The following is a 22,664-nucleotide window of genomic DNA, read 5'->3' on the forward strand; positions in this document are numbered from 1 at the left end:
TGCCTCTTTCACTCTGGCATCTGGCCTCCTTCGTTTCCTCCCCTACCCTCATGTCCCTGTATTTGTTTGGTGATGATAAAACCTCTGATAAACACAGGAATTACATTGTACATTCTGCTTGGCTAAGTTACTAATTCAGTTAGAATCAGTTTAAACATTCTGATCTTACAAAGTTTTGAATTTAGGAGCTGCTCCCTGATGACTCCCATCTTCTTGAAGGTTAGGTCATCCATGTTCCCACAGTGCCTTGCAGACATGCATATGCTGCAGACAGTCCTAGTTTTGGTGGCATATTATACTATGTCATTCTATTTTCCCTCCACCTGGCCCTTCTAAGCTCTTTCTTATTTATAGACAGTTTTATGTAATATCTGTATTAGTTTGTCTCCAGGTAATGCAAATCAATAATATCTCCCTCCCCCTCTGAGCTACATCCACCACTAAAATGCAGCCTCCTCTTAGGTGGAATGAGGAAGCTGCTAAACAGTGCACAAAATTACACAAGGACATTACATTAAGACAGGAAATGATAAAATGCTGCGACCCAACTGACGTTGGGCAGGCAGATGTACTGTACTAAAATTACCCAAGTTGAAGTTTGGTCAAGACAGCAAAGTTAATAACCTACAGTTGTTAAAGATTCCATGGAATTTTTTATGACCACGAAACCCTTGTGTTTATGTCTCATGTATTTTCATAAAGTTTCATGACAATGTTTTGGAAAATTAATCATCTACTTAGTTTTTCTCTTTTATCTGTTTTAAAAACTTGGGGGGGGTTGTTTTTGGGGTTTGTTTGTTTTTGTAATACATATAAACATAAGAAGGAAAAACGACATGAGCAGAAGAGAGGAAGTGTGCATACAACTAACAACTTGCAATGCAACTTGCAACTGCTGTGCACTAGCCTTCTAGGTGAATCGTTCAATTACTGCTTCAGGAGGCAGACAAGCACTTACTGGAATAAAGCCTTTGGTACTGTATCTGTATTTCTGCGACTGAACTTTTGACCAGCCTTGAAACAGGCCACAATGGGAAATATCACTAGATTCATACCCAGTTGTCAAGCAACAACAACAAAAATCTGCGAAATCTTCTTACACACCATAGCTATTCTTCTATAGAAAGTGTAAACAAATTTTCAGCCTGCTCTTAATGGACTGAGTTTCATTTTAGAAGCTCTCCAGCTTAAATGATCTAATTCAGCAATAGGAAAGGCACACCAATCCAGTGTATAAATAGTGATCTAAATTCATCTCTCCGATTACAAAATTAGACAAAACCTACAGTGTCTTTTTGAACAATGAACAGTTATAGCTCAATGCCAAAGGCCAAATAACTTCAGCCACTCAAAAAATACAAAGATTTCCTTGCAGTGCAGAGTCTGGAATATCTTCTGAAATGGAATTCTTCTATTCCCTAAAAATACAGGAAACAGTCAGACTGGTGCTTTTGCTGGGTATCATTGACAAAGAACAATCAGCAAGCCTCATTTTTATACTGTAGGACTGTCACAAGGTTTACTACTCATCACTGGGGTGCATCCTGGCAGCTCATCTGGGGACTGACTCTCAACCAGTCTGATGCCCCCTCCTTTGGTTGTTCTCCCTCTCTCTGGGCTCAGCTGTCCAGCCACATCACTATAGTCCTCCTTTTCCAGGGTAATAAAGACCCACCAGCCAAACAATCTATCTGCAGTCTCAGACAGTCTTCTGATCCACTTCCCAGCCCATGCCACTTTCCCAGTGGCCAGCAGGAGAACCCAGATCCATCTACTACTCCAGTTCCAGCCCAGGGACCTCTGCCCAGCAGCCATGGTCTACTCAAGCTCTGACCTTGTTGCTGATTCCCATGACTTTTCCCTATCTTTTCTCACCCGACAGGTTACCCAGAGGTAGGGCCCTACAAATTCACAGCCAGGAAAAAGGCATCACAGGCTGTGGAATCCGGCCTTTTGTGAGCTTTCGTCCTATACTATTCAGATTTCACACGGGAGATCGGCATGTCTCAAATTGGGGGTCCTGAGCCAAAAGGGAGTTGCACAGGAGTCACTGGGTCATTTCGGGGTGAGGGTCTCAATATTGCCACCCTTACTTCTGTGCTGCCTTCAGAGCTGGGTGACCAGAGAGCAGTGGCTGTTAGTCAGGCGCCCAGCTCTGAAGGCAGCACCCCGCCAGCATTCTTACCCTGCCAATTTTTCCCCATGGGTGCTCCAGTCCCAGAGCACCTTCGGAGTTGGCGCCTATGGGGACAGATGTGGAGCAGCTGATTGCCAGCTAGTCCCAGGGCCACCAGAGCAGCAGCCGCAGCCAGCCCCGGAGGTGCTGAGCACCCCTTATTTTTTCTTCATGGGTGCTTGAGCCCCTGACCATCCATGGAGTTATAACACCTATGATGTTACAACTGGGTTTCCACTCCATATGGTGACTTCACCCCATCTCAGGTTCTTACCACAGTCTATTGTCCAAGGTAGGATTCCAGGGCTTACTCTTCCCCTAGATTTCCTCCTTGTACCTAGCTGATGCCCCTCCTCTCTAGGGAGTGACTCTAGAGCTCCCCAACAGCCCCCTCTTACCATAACTTCCTCTCTTTATACCTAGCCCCACTCCTCCCACAGCTGGGCTTCATTAGTCTCATCAGTCCCTGGCTTCCCTCCAGGTGCAGCCTATGAACTTAACTGGTCTAGTTTACCTCTTCAGGCCTTGTCCTGTTGGGATAGATACTCCATCGTGAGGACCTTGGTGATTTAAAGGCAATTAATAGGAATACTTGTTAGGAGAGCAATAAGCCCTCTTTCAACCCAGGTACTGCCAACCATGTGAAGCAGTGATGAAGGTGGCAGTGACTGGCTTTTTATTCTGTGTTTGTACCGGGGCCAGATTAACTTTTTGTGGGCTTGGCGCCAAACATATTTGTGGGCCCCCATGAGGCAACGTGCAGGGAGGTGGGATGGTCAGTCTCCAGAGTGAAGGGCGGGCTGGGGGCAATGAGGCACAGTGCGGTGGGAGCAGCGCCACTCCACACAGCCCAGCAGGAAGGCACTGTTTACAAACCTGCAGCTGCCAGACACACACTGGCCTGCCCAGCCCAGCCCTGCGCTGCCAGCATGCCCCTTCCCCTTGATGGTGGGCCCACACCACACTGCGCCCTGTTCAGAGCCCCACCCTTATGCCCAGAGACCACCACCACAGATCTCTATGCCCAGCCCCCACCCCTCCCAGAGACCTCCCCCGCTGGCCTCCCACCACAACTGCACAGCATCCTGCATACCACACCGCTCGCCCAGTGCTCCCCGCCCATAGACCTCCCCACTGCCCACCATCTTCCTCACAGTCCCACCCTCACAGCTGTACATATTCCTGAATTAAAAATTATCACACAATATTTTAAAATTCTGCAAATTTTATTTGTCAATAAATAAATGTGGAGGCTCCAACATGGCAGTGGGGAGCACAGGCCACAGGTTGCATGGAGGTGGGAGATTACCCTGCAGTCTCTCAGTCCAGCAGCAGGATCGAAGTGCAGAGGGACTTAGTGTGGGGGGATCTAGGTCGGGGTAAGAGAGTTCTCTGTGGGGTAATCTGGGTGTGCGCAGCTCAGTGGGAGATCTGGCTGCACAGAAGCTCATTGGGGGTATAACAATGCCTGCTTTGGTGGGACCCAACTGAGAATACCAATTCAGGACAAATGGCTTAGAGCAAGGCCATCACAGCCCCAGGCTGGTGGTTCTCCACTTCTAAGGCACACCAAACCAGCCAAACAGCTCTAGAGGACTTTGGTTTTACCCCACTGGCTAACCAGAAGTCACACAAGCAATCCCTTAGGCACTTCAGTTTCCCAGTATCACCACCAGTGCCACTCGTTATGGGGACGAATGGTTATGAAAACCAATGCCCCAGTAAAAGAAAAAAAGTTCTCCCGATCCCAAAGGGCCAAGCCCCAGACCCAGGTCAATATACAAATCCTATCTTACCCACAAACCACGCTGTTACCACTCCTTTAAAATCTAAAGGTTTATTCATAAAAGAAAGAAATATAGATGAGAGCTAAAATTGGTTAAATGCAATCAATTACATACAGAAATGGCAAAGTTCTTGGTTCAGGCTTGTAGTAGTGATGGAATAAACTGCAGGTTCAAATCAAGTCTCTGGAGTACATCCACAGCTGGGATGGGTCACTCAGTCCTTTGTTCAGAGCTTCAGTTTGCAGCAAGATTCCTCTGGAAGTAAGAAGCAGGACTGAAGACAAGATGGAGGACCTGCAGCAGCCTTTTATAGTCTCTTGCCATGTGGCCTTTCTTTCTTTGTTCCAAAGACAAGCTATCCAGCACATGGAATGAAAAAACCTCAGACTTCTGTCCATCAGCATGCCCCTGTATGCCTTGCTGAGTCACAGGGCGTATCTGCCTTCTCTCAATGGGTCAATTGTATAGCTGATGGGCCTTAAGGGGCTATCTAGCAGGCTAGGCATTGCTGACACCAAACTGTCTGGAGTGTCACCCAGAAGCATAGCATAAGTTTGAAATACAGACAGTATAGAGCCAATACTTATAACTTTAAATACAAAATGATACATGCACACAGACAGCATAATCATACAACCATAACCATATAACCAGCAAACCATAACCTTGTCTTAGACACCTTATTTGACCCCTTTTATACAAGATTTGGTGCCACTACAGGACCTTGATTGCAACAATGATCTCTATACAGTCACAGTTCACATCAATAACACCAGAGGGGGGTTCCAGGTGCAGGGGAAATGGGACTCTGCAGGGGATCCAGGTGAAGGTGTTTGGGGCTTAGCGGGGGGGTGGGGTTCATTTGCGTGGGGGTGCAGGTGGTTGGGGCTCAGTAGGGAGGGTGTCGGGGGTGCTCATCGGGGTGGTACAGATGCAGGGGAGGTGGGGCTTGTCAGGGTGAGAGTTCGATGGGCCTGCTTAACAGGAGAGCCCCAGCTTCTGCCAAGGGGATGCCGCATGCTGGGCTCCAGCTTCCCTCCTGCCCCCGCTTCCCCCCTCTCCTTCTCTTCCCCATCCCCACCGCCCCACCTCCTCCCCACCCCACCCCCTTCGTCCCCACTGCCTCTTTCCCCTGCTCCCGTTTCCCCCATCCCCTTCTCCTATCCACCCCACCCGCTTCCTTCCCCACTGCCTCTTTCCCCCTAGCCCCAGCCTGCCCCTGCCCTTCCCCACCATAGGAACTCACTGTTGTACAGATACAATTTTGTTAGTCTCTAAGATGCCACAAGTACTCCTCATTTTTTTAGAAAACGAGATGGCTCCCAGCACGCAGAAGGGGAGCTCAACCAACACTAGGACCCAGAAAGTAACATCTTCTGAGCAGCACCCTCTTTTTTCAGCCGGGCAGCTCTGTGCTTCCAGAAAGGCAGGGGCATGTGACTCCATGTGCCCCCATGCCTTGCCTTGCCTCTGCCCCCCAAACTAAGCCCATGGGCGTTCTCAGCTGCCACCCCCCTCCCTTTGCTTCTCGGTCACTTTTGAAAGGGAAGCAAAGAAATCTGCAGGGGATCTGTTTTCATTCCCCCAGAAGTACCCCCCACAGAGCCCCCACTGCCCAGTTGCCCCCCCCACACAGACCCTCCAGAGACCCACTCTACCACGCCCTTCCTGCCCCACAGCCACACTCACTGGCCTGCTGGCAGTGACTATGTCCATGTATGGGCTGAGCCTGCAGCACTACTGGGGCCAGTCAGGGATCCCTCTGGCCCCTCGGAAGCGGCACAACCATCCAGGACAGAGTGGGAGCCCGGCCTGCTCCCCTCAGGACCCACATGCTTTGAGGGGCGCAGTCCACCACTTACCCCAGGGGTTATGCGGGAGAGAGGGGGGCGAAGAGAAGTGACCGGTGGGTGGGGCCTTGTCCGGGCAGAACCCAGGCAGAGCAGGTTGGAGAGGTGGGGCCACAGTCCAGACACAGGGGTCCCTTCTGAGTGTGGCCCCGGTGCCATGGAGCCACTGACGCCATGGTAAACCCAGTACTGGTTTGTACAGCACCTAGCACAGTGGGATCCTGGTCCATGATTGGGACTCATAGGTGTGACGATGATGATAATAATGTGGGATCCCATGAATGGGGTAGCATGCTGAGAAGACACTCCCATCTTCTGTGTTCTCAAAACCATCTGCAACAGCTTTTGTTTCCCTCCACCCAAATATGTAGAGGAGAGCACCAGGCTAATAGTAATTTATAGCAGGCAGTTTGTGGGTTGTGGTTTGTAGCAGCAGCAATTCTAGAAGTCCGGGCATGTAACAAGACTACCAAAACATTCCCTATTTGAGGATGGCAGGATCTTACACACAAATCTCTATTTTAGATCGGAATAAAGGAGGGGAGGGATAGGATACAGAAGGACCTAGACAAATTGGAGGATTGGGCCAAAAGAAATCTGATGAGCTTCAATAAGGATAAGTGCAGAGTCCTGCACTTAGGACGGAAGAATCCCATGCACCGCTACAGACTAGGGACCGAATGGCTAGGCAGCACTTCTGCAGAAAAGGACCTAGGGGTGACAGTGGACGAGAAGCTGGATATGAGTCAGCAGTGTGCCCTTGTTGCCAAGAAGGCCAATGGCATTTTGGGATGTGTAAGTAGGGGCATAGCGAGCAGATCGAGGGACGTGATCGTTCCCCTCTATTCGACATTGGTGAGGCCTCATCTGGAGTACTGTGTCCAGTTTTGGGCCCCACACTACAAGAAGGATGTGGATAAATTGGAGAGAGTCCAGCGAAGGGCAACAAAAATGATTAGGGGTCTAGAACACATGACTTATGAGGAGAGGCTGAGGGAGCTGGGATTGTTTAGCCTGCAGAAGAGAAGAATGAGGGGGGATTTGATAGCTGCTTTCAACTACCTGAAAGGGGGTTCCAAAGAGGATGGCTCTAGACTGTTCTCAATGGTAGCAGATGACAGAACGAGGAGTAATGGTCTCAAGTTGCAGTGGGGGAGGTTTAGATTGGATATTAGGAAAAACTTTTTCACTAAGAGGGTGGTGAAACACTGGAATGCGTTACCTAGGGAGGTGGTAGAATCTCCTTCCTTAGAGGTTTTTAAGGTCAGGCTTGACAAAGCCCTGGCTGGGATGATTTAACTGGGAATTGGTCCTGCTTCGAGCAGGGGGTTGGACTAGATGACCTTCTGGGGTCCCTTCCAACCCTGATATTCTATGATTCTATGATACTATTAGTCTCAGCAATAAACACTGTCACTGTCGAGATGGTGAGCCCGATTCTCCTCTCTCTGACACTGGAGAAATTCCATTGAACATAATAGACTTAAGCCAGTGTAAATCTTGGTCAAGTGAGGTCAGAATCAGGTCCACTGGAGTTCATTACATTGAACCCATATATGTACAGCAAATATCTGATTTTCTCTCATAAGGTTTATTTCCTATAAATTATCAAAACCCTGGCACTCTTGTTATTTCATTTGGGAACAAAGTACTGTAATTCCCATCCACATCCAAACATCTTTTTTTTGGAGGATTTTTCTTGGGGAAATTCTGATTGCGCTGATTCAGGATGAATTCGGTTCTCTCCATATGACATGCGAGGCTAGATTTCCTGGACACTCATTAGGGCATGCTGTCATCGCTGGTTATTCCCCGAGCACAGGATATGCCTTACATTCGGGAAATGTCTTTCCTTAACTTTTGAAAGGACAGGAATGAATTGCATTTCCTTATTGCCATAAAATGTGTCCACATACTTGAACTTTGAACATAACCCAGGTTTATTTATTTAAAATACAAGCTCTTGGGCCCAAAATGATACCAGTTCTAGGGCAAACCACTAGAAAAACTGCTTTGCTGGTCTTGTCAGGGACTGTCTGTATCTCCTAGACTTACTTTGAATTAGGCGTTAGAGTAAGCTTTTTGGGTCAGAGACCTCTTTGCACACTGATTAAATCAGGACTGAATCTCTTTTGAAATGACAGGCTATAGCTGAAACAGAAGTTAAGGGTTAAGCTGGTTGGGAATTTGTTGAAAAATTTGTTTTTGCTGGAAAATGCTGATTCATTAAAAATGGAAATGTTTTGCAGGAAGATTTGGTTTTGATGAAACTTCCATTGGGAAGGTCTCTTAGGTTCAGAATGGACTTTCTGCTTAAAAAGAGCAACAGCCCCCCAGAAGAGACAACGGCCTGGTGGTCTAGGTAGGCCTGTAGGAGAACCAGGTTTAAATCCCTACTCAACCTGATTTGGAGGAGGGACTAGAACCTGGGTCTCTTACCTCCCAGGTGAGTGCTTAACCAGGTGGCTTCTTTTCAATCTCTCCTGTTGGAGCTGTTCCACATCTCAGGTGAGTACCCTAATCACACGGCTATTCAGGATGGGTCTCTCTCTCACCTTGAAAGGTCTCAGTTTCATCCCGATCTAGAATGGGAGAGTTATTTGAAATCTTAATTTTTTTTGAAAGGTGGTAAAACAATTTCCCACCCAGGTCTAGTTGTGGGTTTGCAGGATGCAGAACTCATTGGGAGAGGTTCTTTGGCTAGGGTTACTAAGGTGGTCAGAATGGATTATGATAATGGCTCCTTCTAAACAGAAACTCTATGAATGTTGTGTGCTACTTAAAAAAAACACCAATAACAATATAATCTTCATCTGGAGTGCATTAGCAGAAGACAAACAATTCCTCCCTGCGCAGAGGAAAAGCAGCAAGATGAATCAGGGGAAAACTGTAAATTACACAGGAGGAAGGGGAGCATGCGAGTGACTCACCACTAATGGGTACCCTAATGTGATCACATAGGATTCATGAAGAAGGCCCTAAACAATTCCATTTCTGAGAGTTTTGATGAGGAGAGGGGACTGTTTCCATTCTGATAGAGGCCCCACTGATTCTTCCATATTAGTAAGGAATGATACAGAGTCATTCATACATATGTTCACAGAGCATATGGAAATTACCTAAAATAGTGTTATTTGAACAACACACAAAAATAAAAAAAATTAAAACATTGCAAAGGGGAGCTTAATGATGGCTTAAGAAATGAAAATGCAAAGGAAAATACAATGGGAAACATCAGAAAAAAGTAAGAAAAAGTGATACTGAATCTTCACATTCAAGTTATATAAACAGCATTTGTTATAGCACCTGAAAGGTGACTAGAAAGGACTCAGGGACATTCAGCCAAAGTGCTAAAGGTCAGGGCTATGTATGACCAGGAAATCTGAAAATGCCAAAGAGTCGATGAGCTAACCTGTCTAAGGAAACTCAGCCCATTTCATTTTGCTTGTGGAGCTGTACAGGGAATGGGAGACAGAAGAGAAGGCCTTTATTAGCTCTGCAACTTCCCAGCTGGATCCTGGACCCAGTCTTGTTCCCTGACTGTGTTGCCTTGACCTCGCAAATTATTTCAACCCTAAGGCTGGAGTTACTCCCTCAAATGATCCTCTCAGTCAAACAGATGGATCTCTCTCTGGTTGCCTTTTTGTCTAATAAAAACAAGAATTTCAGGAAGGGGACTCTCCTCCCTTGTTAGCTTTTTCAAGGTAACTCCTGCCCCTGATCATAGTATTTGCTAAGCTGGACTGGCATGGTTAGTTGAGAAATGCTCCCTTCTCATCCACTCTCCCACTGATAGGGAGGAAATTTTAGCCTGGTGGTCCCTCTTCTCCTCCAGGGATATGTGTTCTCATGCCGTGGAATCCCTTTAAATTTTTGTCTATGACTGACTGGTATGAATCAATTATTGCAGATCCCTCATCCACATTAATGTACTGAATGTGTGTCCTTGGACCCTATTTCCACAAACCTAACTACCCACACAATTTGGTTAGTGGCCATGTAATATGGGCACTGCCAAGGAGGAACTTCCTCCTTCAGAAGAAGGGCTGGTCTTTGTGGCTGCACAGCACAAGAGATTCACAGAGCTGGCAACCCCAGGGGCTATTTTGGGCTGCCTAAATAGCTTGATTTGCCAACAATTCCTAACCCTATATCTTTGATCTGATGATGTCTCATAGACTATAGTCACAGGATGAGAGGTGTTGAGGTCTCATGATGTCTGGTGACCAGGTAAGCAGGAAACCCAGAAGAAAACAAAACAGTGATAACACTAGGTCACATTTTAGATGAGACATTATCTATAATTCGCCTCAGTTGCACATTTTCTTATTAAGGAAGAGCAATTCCATAGCAGCAAAGCTGTTCACTGAATGAGAGTTCTCTCTTCGAGTTCCTGATACTATTTTGGAGCCCCCCCCCCTGTGATTTGGGCAATAGGACACCTACCCCAGCATGCAAACTGATATAAAACCTAAAACAACACTGGCCCACCCTCGCTAAGGGACAGTCAGTTGCTCTGTGTAGTTGCGGGGTGTGAAGTGCTAATCATCCCATTTTGAGAAGAGAGGCCCATCTCTGTCAAGAACACACAACCATGGAATGGTTTCAGAGTAGCAGCCGTGTTAGTCTGTATTCGCAAAAAGAAAAGGAGTACTTGTGGCACCTTAGAGACTAATCAATTTATTTGAGCACAAGCTTTTGTGAGCTACAGCTCACTTCATCGGATGCAAGTTGCATCATGAAAGCTTATGCTCAAATAAACCATGGAATATTCTCCCTTCAAATGTTTTATTATTTGTAGTGCAGCAGTGCTTAAAGCTCACAACTTACATCAGGGTCTCATTATGATATACAGAAACTCATAGTCAGAGAAAGTTAGTTTACTTAGATTGTACGCTTTTGGGGGGCAGAGATGATTTTTTAAAAATGTTGTACAGGTCGTAGGACAATGGGGCAGGGGCCTCTAGATACTACTACAATACAAAAAAAATAAATAATAATAGCCTCTACTAAACTGAAGAGTTTACAATCTAACTTAAACAGAAATGACAGATAAAAGTAGGAGAAAGGAAATATTATTGTCTCCCCTTTACAAATGTCTACACTTTGAGCTGAGGGTGTGCTTCAGGAGAGATACTTGCACTAGCTCTGATCCAGCTATTGTGCTAAAATTAGGATGTAGCTGCAGCAGCGTGACCGGTGGGAGGGCATAGTCACCTAAATACATGCTCAGTGTCTTGGACAAATAAGTACTCAAGATATCCCCCCATCACTGGTACTGCTGTACTACGCTGCAGTTTTTGCCTGCTAGCTCAATCAAAGCTAGTGTGTGTATGTCTCCTCAAGCTGGGTATTATACCCCCAGCTCGAAGTGTAGACATACTCTGAGGCACTACAGCCCAGATCCTCAAAGATATTTAGGCACCTGAGGCCTTGGCTACACTTGAGACGGCATGCAGAGCATGTGTAGCCACACACCACAATAAAAGCAAGCTGTGTCCACACTGCAGTGTGTAGCTACATGTGGCAATGAAAGGCTCTGGCAGTGGGCAGGCAGCTGGGAAAGACTCTGGTAGCCTCCCTCCTGCCAGAGGCTTTCACTGCTGAGGGGAAAGGCTCCAGCAGCGGGACATTACGTTGTTCAAAACAGCAGTGTAGACATGCGAGGCACTGCTCAGGAGTGTAGAGAGCCATGCGTGGTATATGCCCTAGGGTTCTGGCATATACTAACCTAACCCTAAAAGAAAAGGAGGACTTGTGGTACCTTAGAGACTAACCAATTTATTTGAGCATAAGCTTTCGTGAGCTACAGCTCACTTCTGTAGCTCACGAAAGCTTATGCTCAAATAAATTGGTTAGTCTCTAAGGTGCCACAAGTCCTCCTTTTCTTTTTCCAAATACAGACTAACACGGCTGCTACTCTGAAACCTAACCTAACCCTACTAGCCTAAGCAGTGCCTCACCATCTACACTGTTATTTATACCCATGCTGGGGAGCATGCAGTGCCTGAACGCTGTAAGTGCAGACCTGCTCTAAGTTACGCTGAAATCAATGGGAGTTAGGCATCTAAATACTTTTTAAGGTCTGGGTCTAAGAGATTAACTGACTTGCTCACAGCCACAAAGGAAGCCCTGGCAGAGCTGAGAACAGAACTCAAAACTGAGTGCCAGTCAAGTAGTGCCAGTCAATGTTAGCCACACAACCATTCCACTTCTCTGACTAGGTATCAAAATCCATTTATGGCATCTTTTTAGATAAGTCTAAAAACATTTTTGTTGTGTGTTGCACTGCTTCTTTATTGCTGGTGGCTTGTTAGGTTTTTCTACACTGGCTCACATATTGCATTTGGTTATTAATACTGAGTCATGTTTCTCTGTCCAAAGTGTAAAATTTTAGCTATATATTTTTGTGCAACTCTCAGACGCCTTTGAGCCTCAGGTGTTCAGATACTACAGTGACAGCTTCCATCCAAAACCCTAGATGGAAAGATATTATTATTTAGAATTGTTACTATTTCCCAAACTTCCGTAGTGTGCTGGGAGGAGGAAGGGGGAAGATAAGCAAAGCACAATCCAGAGATATGAGCTCAGGATCAGGACCAAGGAATGCCCTACATTCTAATTTAGCCTCTAATGCTGACTGCTCCCCAAAAGCCTCGCTGGGAATCCTGAGTTTATTTTATTGTATTCAAATGAGTACAATGGAAAATTAGCAAAACAGTTTAGCTCTTGCTAAGTGGCAGCGGTGAGTTTGGGTAATTTCTACCAGTAGTAACTGACTCAGTAGTAAGTACCAGTTCTCTGTCTGACAGATATTTTAGGGATTTTCCTCCCTCCTTCTCCCATTCATAGTCAGGCATGTCTCGTCAGCACTCTCTGGTCAGGACAAGCAGTGAAGCAGCCAGATTACCCCTGGAAGTCATGGATGCTGAACTCAAGCATGACCTCAGGCTGTGGTATTACAATAGAAGGAATTTCCTTCTTTTCCCTCTCGCCTTCTTCCTCCCTTAGAGATGAGTCACACCTTTTCCAAGGCTGTCTGGGGCATGAAAAATCTCTAGAAGGGCTGGCTGATGAGAAGATTATAACCCAAATTTATTATTAATTATTATTATTATTATTATTATTATTTGTACACCTTAGTTTCTAGGAGCGCTGATCATAACATCATAGAAATGTAGGGCTGGAAGGCACCTCGAAAGGCCATCAAGTCCAGCCACCTGCACTGAGGCAGGACAATGTATATATACCAAGACCATCTCTGACAGGTGTTTGTCCAATCCGTTCTTAAAAACCTCCAATGATGGGGATTCCACAACCTCCCTTGGAAACCTATTCCAGAGCTTAACTACCCTTACAGTTAGAAAGTTTTTCCTAATATCTAACCTAAATCTCCCTTGCTGCAGATTAAGCCCATTCCTTCTTGTCCTACCTTCACTGGACATGGAGAACAATCAACTGCAGTCCTCTTCATAACAGCCCTTACTGTATTTGAAGACTGTTATCAGGTCCCCGTTCAGTCTTCTTTTCTCAAGACTAAGCATGCCCAGGTTTTTTTTAATCTTTTCATAGGTCACGTTTTCCAAATCTTTTATCATTTTTGTAGCTCTTCTCTGGATTCTCTCTAATTTGTCCACATCTTTCTTAAAGTGTGGCAGCCATAACTGGACAAAATACTCCAGCTGAGGTCTCACCAGTGCCAAGCAAAGCAGGACAATTACCACCCTCATCCTATGTATGAATAAAGTTAACTTTTTCATAATTGCATCACATTGTTGACTCAGATTCCATGTTGTGATCTGCTATAACCCCCAGATACTTTGCAGCAATATTACTGCCTAGCAAGTTAGTCCTCATTTTGTAGTTATGCATTTGATTTTTCCATTCCAGTGTAGTTCTTTGCACTTGGCTTTACTGAATTTCATCTTAATGATTTCAGACCAATTCTCCAATTTGTCAAAGTTGTTTTGAATTCTAATCCTGTCCTCCAAAGCGCTTCCCAGCTTGGTATCATCTGCAAATTTTATAAGCATACCCTCCACTCCTTTATTCAAGTCATTAGCAAAAGACTGACTAGTACCAGACCCAGGACTGACCCCTGCATGGCCCCATTAGATACATCCCCCCACAAATTTGACAATGAATCATTGATAACTATTTGCTGAGTATGGTCTTTCAACCAGTCTTGCACCCGCCCTACAGTAATTTCATCTCAGTCAGCTGTACAGAACCAGAACAAAAAGATAGTCCCAAATGAATTCCTGCTGTGCTGTTGGTTACTGCACCAGTCATTCTTTGCCAGGAAAAGACCTGTACTATAAACACAATGCCTATCCATAGCAATGTGCAGCTCACCTTTAAGCTAATCAAGGCTAAGAAGATTATTATACATGTTTAGCTATATTCATGGTTTGTAATAGCAATAATGACCTCTTGCCTTGACAGGTATTTCCTAATAGTCAGTGACATGCGGATACAGACTAACACAGCTGCTACTCTGAAACCAGTGACTTCACTGTGAGCCCACCATTCCCATTATTCAGAACAGACAGGTAATACCTGACAGGGTCTAAATAATTTTCTTACTCATACCCATCTTCACTCTTCCTTCCCTCCAGGGCTAAAATTGAAGGGGACCAGTGCCACTTGCTGCTGCTTCTTGCATATAACAGGTACACTGGATAAACCACACCTCTAGGTCTGCTTGCTTACCAGGTAAATCACTTAGGACTAGATCCACAAAGGAATTTAAGTGCCCAATTACCATTTAGGTGCCTAAATCCAAAATGTAGATTCCCCCAAAGCCCCACTCAGCTGCCTAACCCTGAAGGTGTCATAAATATAAAGGGAAGGGTAACCACCTTTCTGTACACAGAACTGTAAAATCCCGCCTGGCCAGAGGCAAAACCCTTTCACCTGTAAAGGGTTAAGAAGCTAAGATAACCTCGCTGGCACCTGACCAAAATGACCAGTGAGGAGACAACTTACTTTCAAAGGGGGGTGGAACAAAGGCTCTGTCTGTCTGTTGCTTTTGCTGGGAACAGATCAGGAATGCTCTTCAGAACTCCTGTAAAAACTTAGTAAGCAATCTAGCTAGAAATGCATTAGATTTCCTTTTGTTTAATGGCTGGTAAAATACGCTGTGCTGAATGGAATGTATATTCCTGTTTTTGTGCCTTTTTGTAACTTAAGGTTTTGCCGAGAGGGATTCTCTATGTTTTGAATATGATTACCTTGTAAGGTATTTACCATCCTGGTTTTACAGAGGTGATTCTTTTACTTTAATTAAAATTCTTATTTTAAGTACCTGATTGTTTTTTCATTGTTCTTAAGATCCAAGGGTTTGGGTCTGTGCTCACCTATGCAAATTGGTGAGGATTTTTATCAAGCCTTCCCCAGGAAAGGGGGTATAGGGCTTGGGGGGATATTTTGGGGGGGGGGAGACGTCTCCAAGTGGGCTCTTTACCTATTCTTTGCTTAATACACTTGGTGGTGGCAGCATAGGGTTCAAGGACAAGGCAAAGTTTGTACCTTGAGGAAGTTTTTAACCTAAGCTGGTAAGAATAAGCTTAGGGGGTCTTTCATGTAGGTCCCCACATCTGTACCCTAGAGTTCAGAGTGGGGAAGGAACCTTGGCAGAAGGCATCTACATTCTCTAGGTGCCTAAGTTTCTACTGGTAAAGATCTCTAGGCACCTAAATTTCTGCTGGTGGGCATGAGCCCAGCTGGCTTCTCAAATTAGGCATTCCCCTGCCTCCCTCATCTATAGGGCTTGCCTACCAGATTGGACCCTGCATAAACCACAGCTGGAGGAAGAGCCACCTTTTATCCTATCTCCCAGCAGCTAGAACACCCACCCAGAATGTGAAAGTCCTTCTTCCAAAGCACCCAGAGGGTAGACTTGAACCTGGGTCTCCTGCATTATGAATGAGTGAGCAAAGGACTTGGTTTTAGGGGAGGAGGAACCACCACTTCCTCAGCCTTTCTGAGAAAGGACTGGGCTGACTAACTCCAGGAGAGGGTTCATGGCTGTGAATCCCAAACGGATAGCCCAGAGTTAGGAACCTAAGTCTCTTTGTAGGGCAGGTTTTAAGCCGCAACTGTTACACTGATATTTCCTACTGACTAGGTTAGGCGGCTCCCTGCTCATCTTGCTGGCTTTTCCCATTCTTAGGCGACTAACTCTCTCCATGCCTTGTGTAGGGAGCCTCTGCAAATAACTCCAGGCTGTGGATTACACTAGGCAGCAGGAGTACTTGTGGCACCTTAGAGACTAACAGATTTATTTGAGCATAAGCTTTCGTGAGCTACAGCTCACTTAGCTCACGAAAGCTTATGCTCAAATACATTTGTTAGTCTCTAAGGTGCCACAAGTACTCATTTTTCTTTTTGTGAATACAGACTAACATGGCTGCTACTCTGAAACTAGGCAGCAGGGCACCTTAAAGATGGAACTGCAGTGAAAAAAATTAAAATAAATCAGTTAGTTTAATCCATACAGGGATTACCCTTTTCCCAAGCACAGCCCTGATTCAGTGAACACTGAGCAGAGAGAAGGGGAGGGCATATGGATGCCCAAATCCCACTTTCCTCCTTAAAAAAATCAACGTTTTCTGTGATAACATTCCAGATTTTGGGCCAGATACAGCAAGGTGCTGAGCAATCCCAGCTCCCAAAGAAGTCAGGGGGGGGGTGCTCAGTACCTTGGGAGGAGTTCAGCACTATGGGAGATCAGGCCCTTTATTACTACATGATATTCCATTGTGTGGGATTCTGTTACACTTGTGTGTGCCTTTAGGTTGTCAGCTTTCTGGGCACGAACCTGTTGTTTGTTCTGTACAAGTCACTTCCCCAATCAGCAATAATGGGTGGCTGCTTTGTTTATGGTATGTTAGAAGGCAACTATTGAGCTTTTCCAAAGCACAGTTTTGAGAGTATTGCTTTAAAAAATACTTGGTGCTTATTAATTAACAAATGTATATAGCCTGATAAATATAACTGAATCTTTACAAAGAGATACAAATTATAGATCTCTGTCTTGATGAATTTAGTATTGGGCCCCCATCCTCATATGAGTAACTTTACTTATGCGAGGAGTCCTGCAGTCCTGTGGTCAACTACAATGGAACTATTCACCTGCAAGACCAGATTAAGGCATATTAAAGCATTATAGGCCAACGCCTAAGGCCCCATCCCCTGGAGTCATGGGATTACAGCAGAATCTAACGTTTTCATTTAAACAAATATCAGAGTTACCGAGTAAAGCTTGAAAATGTGAACAAAGTATAACCAAAGTAGCAATGCTGTTTGAGTGTGCAGACAGCCTGAAACAATAGTTATGAATGGGGTGAACTGCCCATGCATCTTAATGGAGTGTCAACTCCATGACCTACTTTTCTGGGGGACCCTGCCAGCAGAGAGCTTTGTGTGGCAAGAGAAGAGTGCAGTGGTCCTGGCCCACCCACCCAAGCAGATAATCCCAGCAGGTGGGGTAAATACTGGGAACCTCCCTCACCACCTGTACCTCTCTTGGGGGTGAGAGGGAACCCACACTGATCATGAAAGGGGGGACAACTGTCATGCCTGGCAAGGGAGAGATAAGGGCTCCGTGTTGCTGCCCCCTGCCTTTCTGGGAGGGAAGAAAGCCGCCCCCTCCCCCCTATCAGTGCCACTCTAAGTGGGAGGAAGAGTCACCAGTGCAAGGGCAGGGCCATGAGGGCAGAGCTACAGGCACCTAGGGCACCAGACTGACATTATTCACCCCTGAGTAGTTAATGGTGCAAATAAGGCCTGAGTTACAGACCCGTTTGTATGGGTGTATTTGCTGGTTAGTTATGCCAGCACAAGCCCCGGTGTAGGTGCAGTTATACCTGTATGAGGGCGCCTTCCTGCACTGGTGTAATCCCTATTAATACCACTACCTACACCCTGGGAAGGCTGAACCGCTTTAACGGTGCCCGTGTAAACAGGGACAATTTTGGTGGGTACACCAGGGCTAAGCGTCGGGACACGGCTCACCGGCAGGGCGCCTGACACGCAATTAACGACTGCGGCCTGTTTGGACTCAAATCCGCCCGGCCGCCCGTTCAGCCCCCGCCTGCGCGGGGGGCCGGACCAGCCCCGGCTCACAGCCTGGCCCCGGCGGCGGGGGTCGCCGCGGGAGGCCCCGAGCCCGCCGGGCAGCTGCGCTTTGCAAGGCGAGGGAGGGCTGGAGCCCGCGGGCCAATTAACCCCCGCCGCCGCCGCCGCCGTGCGGAGAGGAGAGGGGGGAAAGGAATAAACGCCCCAACACGTACCGCCCCGGCGCCGAAATGCCCCGCGGTGACTCACGCCGGGCAAGCCCCGCGGCAAAGGCCGAGGAATTTCTCCGGTTCAGACGGGACGGGACGGGCGGCGGCGGCGGCCGGGCTTGGGTGATCTGCCGCCGCGGCGCGGGGTGCGGGGCCGGCCCGCTGGCGCGGCGCCACCTAGCGGCCGCTCTGCCGCGGCGCAGGGAGGCGGCAGCTGTTCGGCGGCGTGTCACAGGTCGGAAAGTCCCTGGCGCGGGGGGCGGGGTGGAAATCCCCGCTCCGCTGGGGCTTTTTTCTCTGCTTAGTAAAATAGAAAGGAAAAAACAAGAGTCTTTTTACTCCAGTTTATAGCCAGCGCAGCAGCGGCGGCGGCAGCAGCAGCAGGGAGGGGGCGGCTGAGGGAAGCCCAGCCAGAGGCTGCTGAGGAGCCTGCTTCTCTTGCAACCGCGTCTGGTCGGGGCATTCATGGCTCACCAGCTTGGCTCTGCCCGGACCGTGGTGCATGGGCTTTGAGAAGGATTTTACCCGCCGCGCCGCGCTTTTGGAGGAGCCCTACTGCAGAAAGGTACCGGGCTCTGTGCTGCTCTTTGCAATAGTGGCTTTGCTTGCCGGCTCCGTGATGGCTGCGCCGGGCCTTGGCCTGGAGCGCCCTGGGGGTGACCCTGGCGTGGATCTCTGGCTTGTTTCTGTGGCGGAGGGTGCACTTCAGAGGGCCGTTTGGTAACGCGAGCAAATACTCTGACTCGCGCGGTGGCAGCAGGTTGTAGCAGGTCTAATCGATCTGTGTTTTAATGCCCCCATCTCGGATAGTTTGGGGAGTTCTTGACTTTAAAAACTTCGCCGGCCATTCCAGAACGTAAATAGGAGGAGGAAAGGGGATTTGGAGAGCAGACAGAAGCAGGGGCACGTATACGTGTAATTACCACTGACACACCGCTGTGGTGTTGTAAGTTACATAATTATTGGTGACAGCTCATGTAGGTAGTTATGAAAGACCTATTCTTCTGATTGTTTTAAAAACGCATCGTGTGTAACTATTTGGTGGCGTATGGAATACCAGCGATGGAGGAGGAGAAGTGGATTGGCGATTATCGTCTTGTCTACGGTAACAGTCTTGTTCCAATTTCCCACCATTATAACACTGGTGGAGTGTTAGTGTAGACAGATTGCCACTGTCATTTGGGCCTGTACTGGGTAGAGTTCAACAACACAGTGGGTAAAACACCAGTGGGTTGTCTAAACTGATGCTCCCACCATTGCTAGGTTCCAACAGTGAGCAATTTTGAAGAAAAACAAGCTGCATGTACACATGTCAAATTGCCCGGTAGGGGGTACAGAGCTGGACTGCAAACTCAGAACCAGGGTCTGTTCTATTAAAATCTTACAGCGGAAGTATAATGTATGTAAACATATGTTTAAACCTTCTGTTTGCGATTTAAAAACAAACACCCCCTTATTATTACTTAGTAGTTCCAGTTTTCTTTTTAAAGTAAGAATCTGGTCTTAGTTACAAAGTACATTAATATATAATACTTATGTAGCACGTTCCATCTGAGCCCCTAGAATAGAAGTTGCTAAACACTTATTAATTTGTACTGTACTTTATAAATATCAGTGAATCAAACTTCCTATCACACTCATGAGCTAGGTAGGAAACTGTGGCAAGACACGATAACTGAACACAGTATAAATTAATAGTAATTTTGCATGGAAAGGGGAACATAATTGATTGTTTACCTGTACCCAGTTCTGTAAAGTGTTCTTTCCTTATTCAACCACTTGCTGTAAAGTGTACTATGATACTTTATGAAGATGATATATATCAACTGTAATTAAACAGTGATAATTTTTTGTATTAATTTGGATAAAAACTAATAAAAAATCAGTGTTACAGTAGTTAGCATTCAGAGATGTTACTCTTTTTGGTTTATACACTTATTACCTAAAAGGCTTCTAATGAAGTTGTTGACCAGCCCATCTTGTTTGGACCTGGTGTCCCACATCCTGCCACCCAGTGGCCTAGGGTGGCCTTTTTTGTGGTTTCTCTGGTGTACTGAAAAGCCAAGCTATTATATTTCTATTAGGTTTACAAATCCTGCTCATGCCTGACAACCAACTTTTCACCTTGAAACAATGCCCCCTCAATCTGCTAGGTGAATTACACAACCACCCATTTGTTTCTTTCACAATCAGACCATCATAGTTCACCAACAAGTCAGATCCAGCTAGATGTTGATTGCCTTGCGTGAGATGTTAAATACCCTCACCTCCCATTCTTTTAAAATTGTTATTATTTGTTAAACGTTGACAATGTGCCATACAAAGTACAAGGCCCACACAAAGACCATCCCTGCGCCACTGAAGTTAATGAAATTTGAGGGTACTAAAGTATCTGGCAAGATTGCCCTAATAATACCCATCTGTTATATACCACATTTCATCAGTAGATCTCGAAGTGCTTTGGTTGGTAGCCTTTTCCTATCCGTATTTTACATTTGGAGAAACTGAGGCACAGAGCGGTGATGTGACTGGCCCAAGGTCACTCAGCAGGCCAAAGGTAGAGACAGGCATACAACGTAGGTCTCCTGAGTCCCATCCAATGCTCTGTGTGCAGTTACATAAATATGAAAAGTATTATTGAATACGAAGGCTGATTTTTAAATAATTTTTGGTTGCACCTTTTCACAGAGTTCATACAAATGACTTAGATCAGATTTTTTTATTTGTTTTTTAACATCTTGATGAATTTTCTGTGCTTTGGTTTCCTTATCTTATCTGGGTATAAGCTGCTTTTTGTTTTGTTTTTTAAATTGTACTATTTTACACACTTTTTTTAAAAATCGTTCTTTTTAAATTGACAACTAATAATCATAAACGGCACAGACAGCAGTTTTCACATGTAATTCGGGGAAGGGGGAATGCACTTGGAATAAAGGGGAGGTGGAAATCTAGTTCTGAATAACACACAGATTTAATACACCTTCTTTAGTGATAAACAAATTGGGTGTTTCATTGTTTCTTAATACTGGAAAGATCCATTTCCAGGGCCTAAACTTGCAACACATAATCAGGTGAGGAGTCCTTATTCATGCAAAAAATTCCATTGACTCAATGAGTCTCCTTGCGTACGTAAGGGTTTGTTAGATTAGGGATTGGAAGCTGCTGAAGAGGGTAAAGAAAAGTGCAGCTGGGATTATAGTATATAATAAATTGATGACATTCTAATATTTTGTTTATATTGTCTCTCTCATTCCATTCTTAACTTTAAAAATTTGTATGATCTGGAAAATAGGTGCAGTTCTACTGATACTTGGGACTGGGGGAAATGGACAAGATAGGACATGAGTTAGTTAACATATATACTTTATAAAAACATCCAGTAGCGTGTATGTTTTTAATATGCAGTCTTGGCTTATAAAAGGTGCCTTCTTTGCATGTTCCAAGACATAATGGCCCTGACAAATGGCCATATCTCACACCCCCTTTTGTATGAGCAGAGGACAGAACTCCCCCGGGTTGAGCAGATACAGAGTATACAGCTTTTTCAGCATCAGACACCCCACCACTGCCACCCAGGACTCCATAGAAACTCTTCTAAGCGTGCCCACTGAGCTCTTCCATCACAGAGTCTCGGTAGGGGATGTACAAAGCAGCTCTAGGCAGAGCAGTTTGGGGCAATAATAACTGCTAGGCAGTTCCCTTTGTAGCTATTGACCAGCTGCAGGGGAGCTATCACAATGGCAGCTACCAGAGCCAGGCAGATGTAGAGGGAGGCCAATATAGGTATGTGGAGGAGCAGTCTTCCATGCAGGATATCTCTGCCTCTGCAGATAGGGGGTTCCCTTCCTGGTGTATCTGTGAGATTGTAATACCTTTCCCCCTGCTTGCTCTGTGCCCCTCCAGGTTCTTATCACTTGAGAGGACAATTTCCTGACAGATGTGAAGTTTGGTTTTCATTTGCCATTGGCCCCTCTCTGTTTGGCCCAAAATCAGAAATCACAATATAGGTGTAATATTCTTTTAAGACATTTGATGAGAAAAGACTTGCTGGGTTCTCAAGTGCTCGAACATTTAAGGTTTATATGCATTTACTTTCCTAGAAAAAAGTTAATTTTAAAACATTGAATAGGGGTGAGCACTGAGAGAACCAATGGAAGTACAGGCATGTGGATGTACTCTGTGTTCACACTTGGCTCTAGCCCGACACTGTGAAAAGACCTGATTTTCCTAGAACAAGCGTAAGACGTCTGGTCCCCAGTGGAATGCCTTTCAGATCTATGGATTTATGTTCTCCTCGCCCTATCCAGTGTGATGAGGAAAGGGGCAAATGGCGGTGAGCATTACTTGCCCCACAATGGAAAAATATTGGGGTTTTTGAGCGAAGTGGAAATGCTTCTTCAGCTCTGTTGATTTACCATTGAGTAATAATGGGCCTCTAATTCCGTACCTCCCCACCCCCACGCACACATGCATGTGCCTCTGCAATAATTCTAGCGTTAACATAACCTAAGGAATGTTCCTCTTATGTAGATGTCTTATTCTATACCAGGTGTCTGCCTTG

At 45.9% G+C, this 22,664-nt stretch overlaps 1 protein-coding gene and 1 long non-coding RNA gene across 3 annotated transcripts in view; one reads left to right on the forward strand and one right to left on the reverse strand.

Moving 5' to 3' along the window:
- Window positions 1-6,133: 6,133 nt before the first annotated feature.
- LOC144930417 (uncharacterized) lies at window positions 6,134-18,999 on the reverse strand. Its single transcript, XR_013635567.1, has 2 exons — window positions 18,110-18,999; window positions 6,134-8,395 (listed from the first exon to the last, which is right to left on the reverse strand). It is a non-coding gene; the product is annotated as an uncharacterized LOC144930417 (long non-coding RNA).
- TNFAIP3 (TNF alpha induced protein 3) overlaps window positions 17,821-22,664 on the forward strand; it is a 111,844-nt gene continuing 107,000 nt past the window's right edge. For both annotated transcript variants that reach the window (XR_012158061.2, XM_073337442.2), the window contains exon 1: window positions 17,821-18,668. Coding sequence is in view for 1 of the 2 variants with exons in the window: in XM_073337442.2 (XP_073193543.1) it covers window positions 18,606-18,668 (63 nt within the window). In the remaining variant the exon portion in view is untranslated. The remainder of the gene's footprint in view (window positions 18,669-22,664) is intronic.

This window comes from Lepidochelys kempii, chromosome 3 (genome assembly GCF_965140285.1).
Source record: "Lepidochelys kempii isolate rLepKem1 chromosome 3, rLepKem1.hap1, whole genome shotgun sequence".
NCBI lineage: Eukaryota > Metazoa > Chordata > Testudines > Cheloniidae > Lepidochelys > Lepidochelys kempii.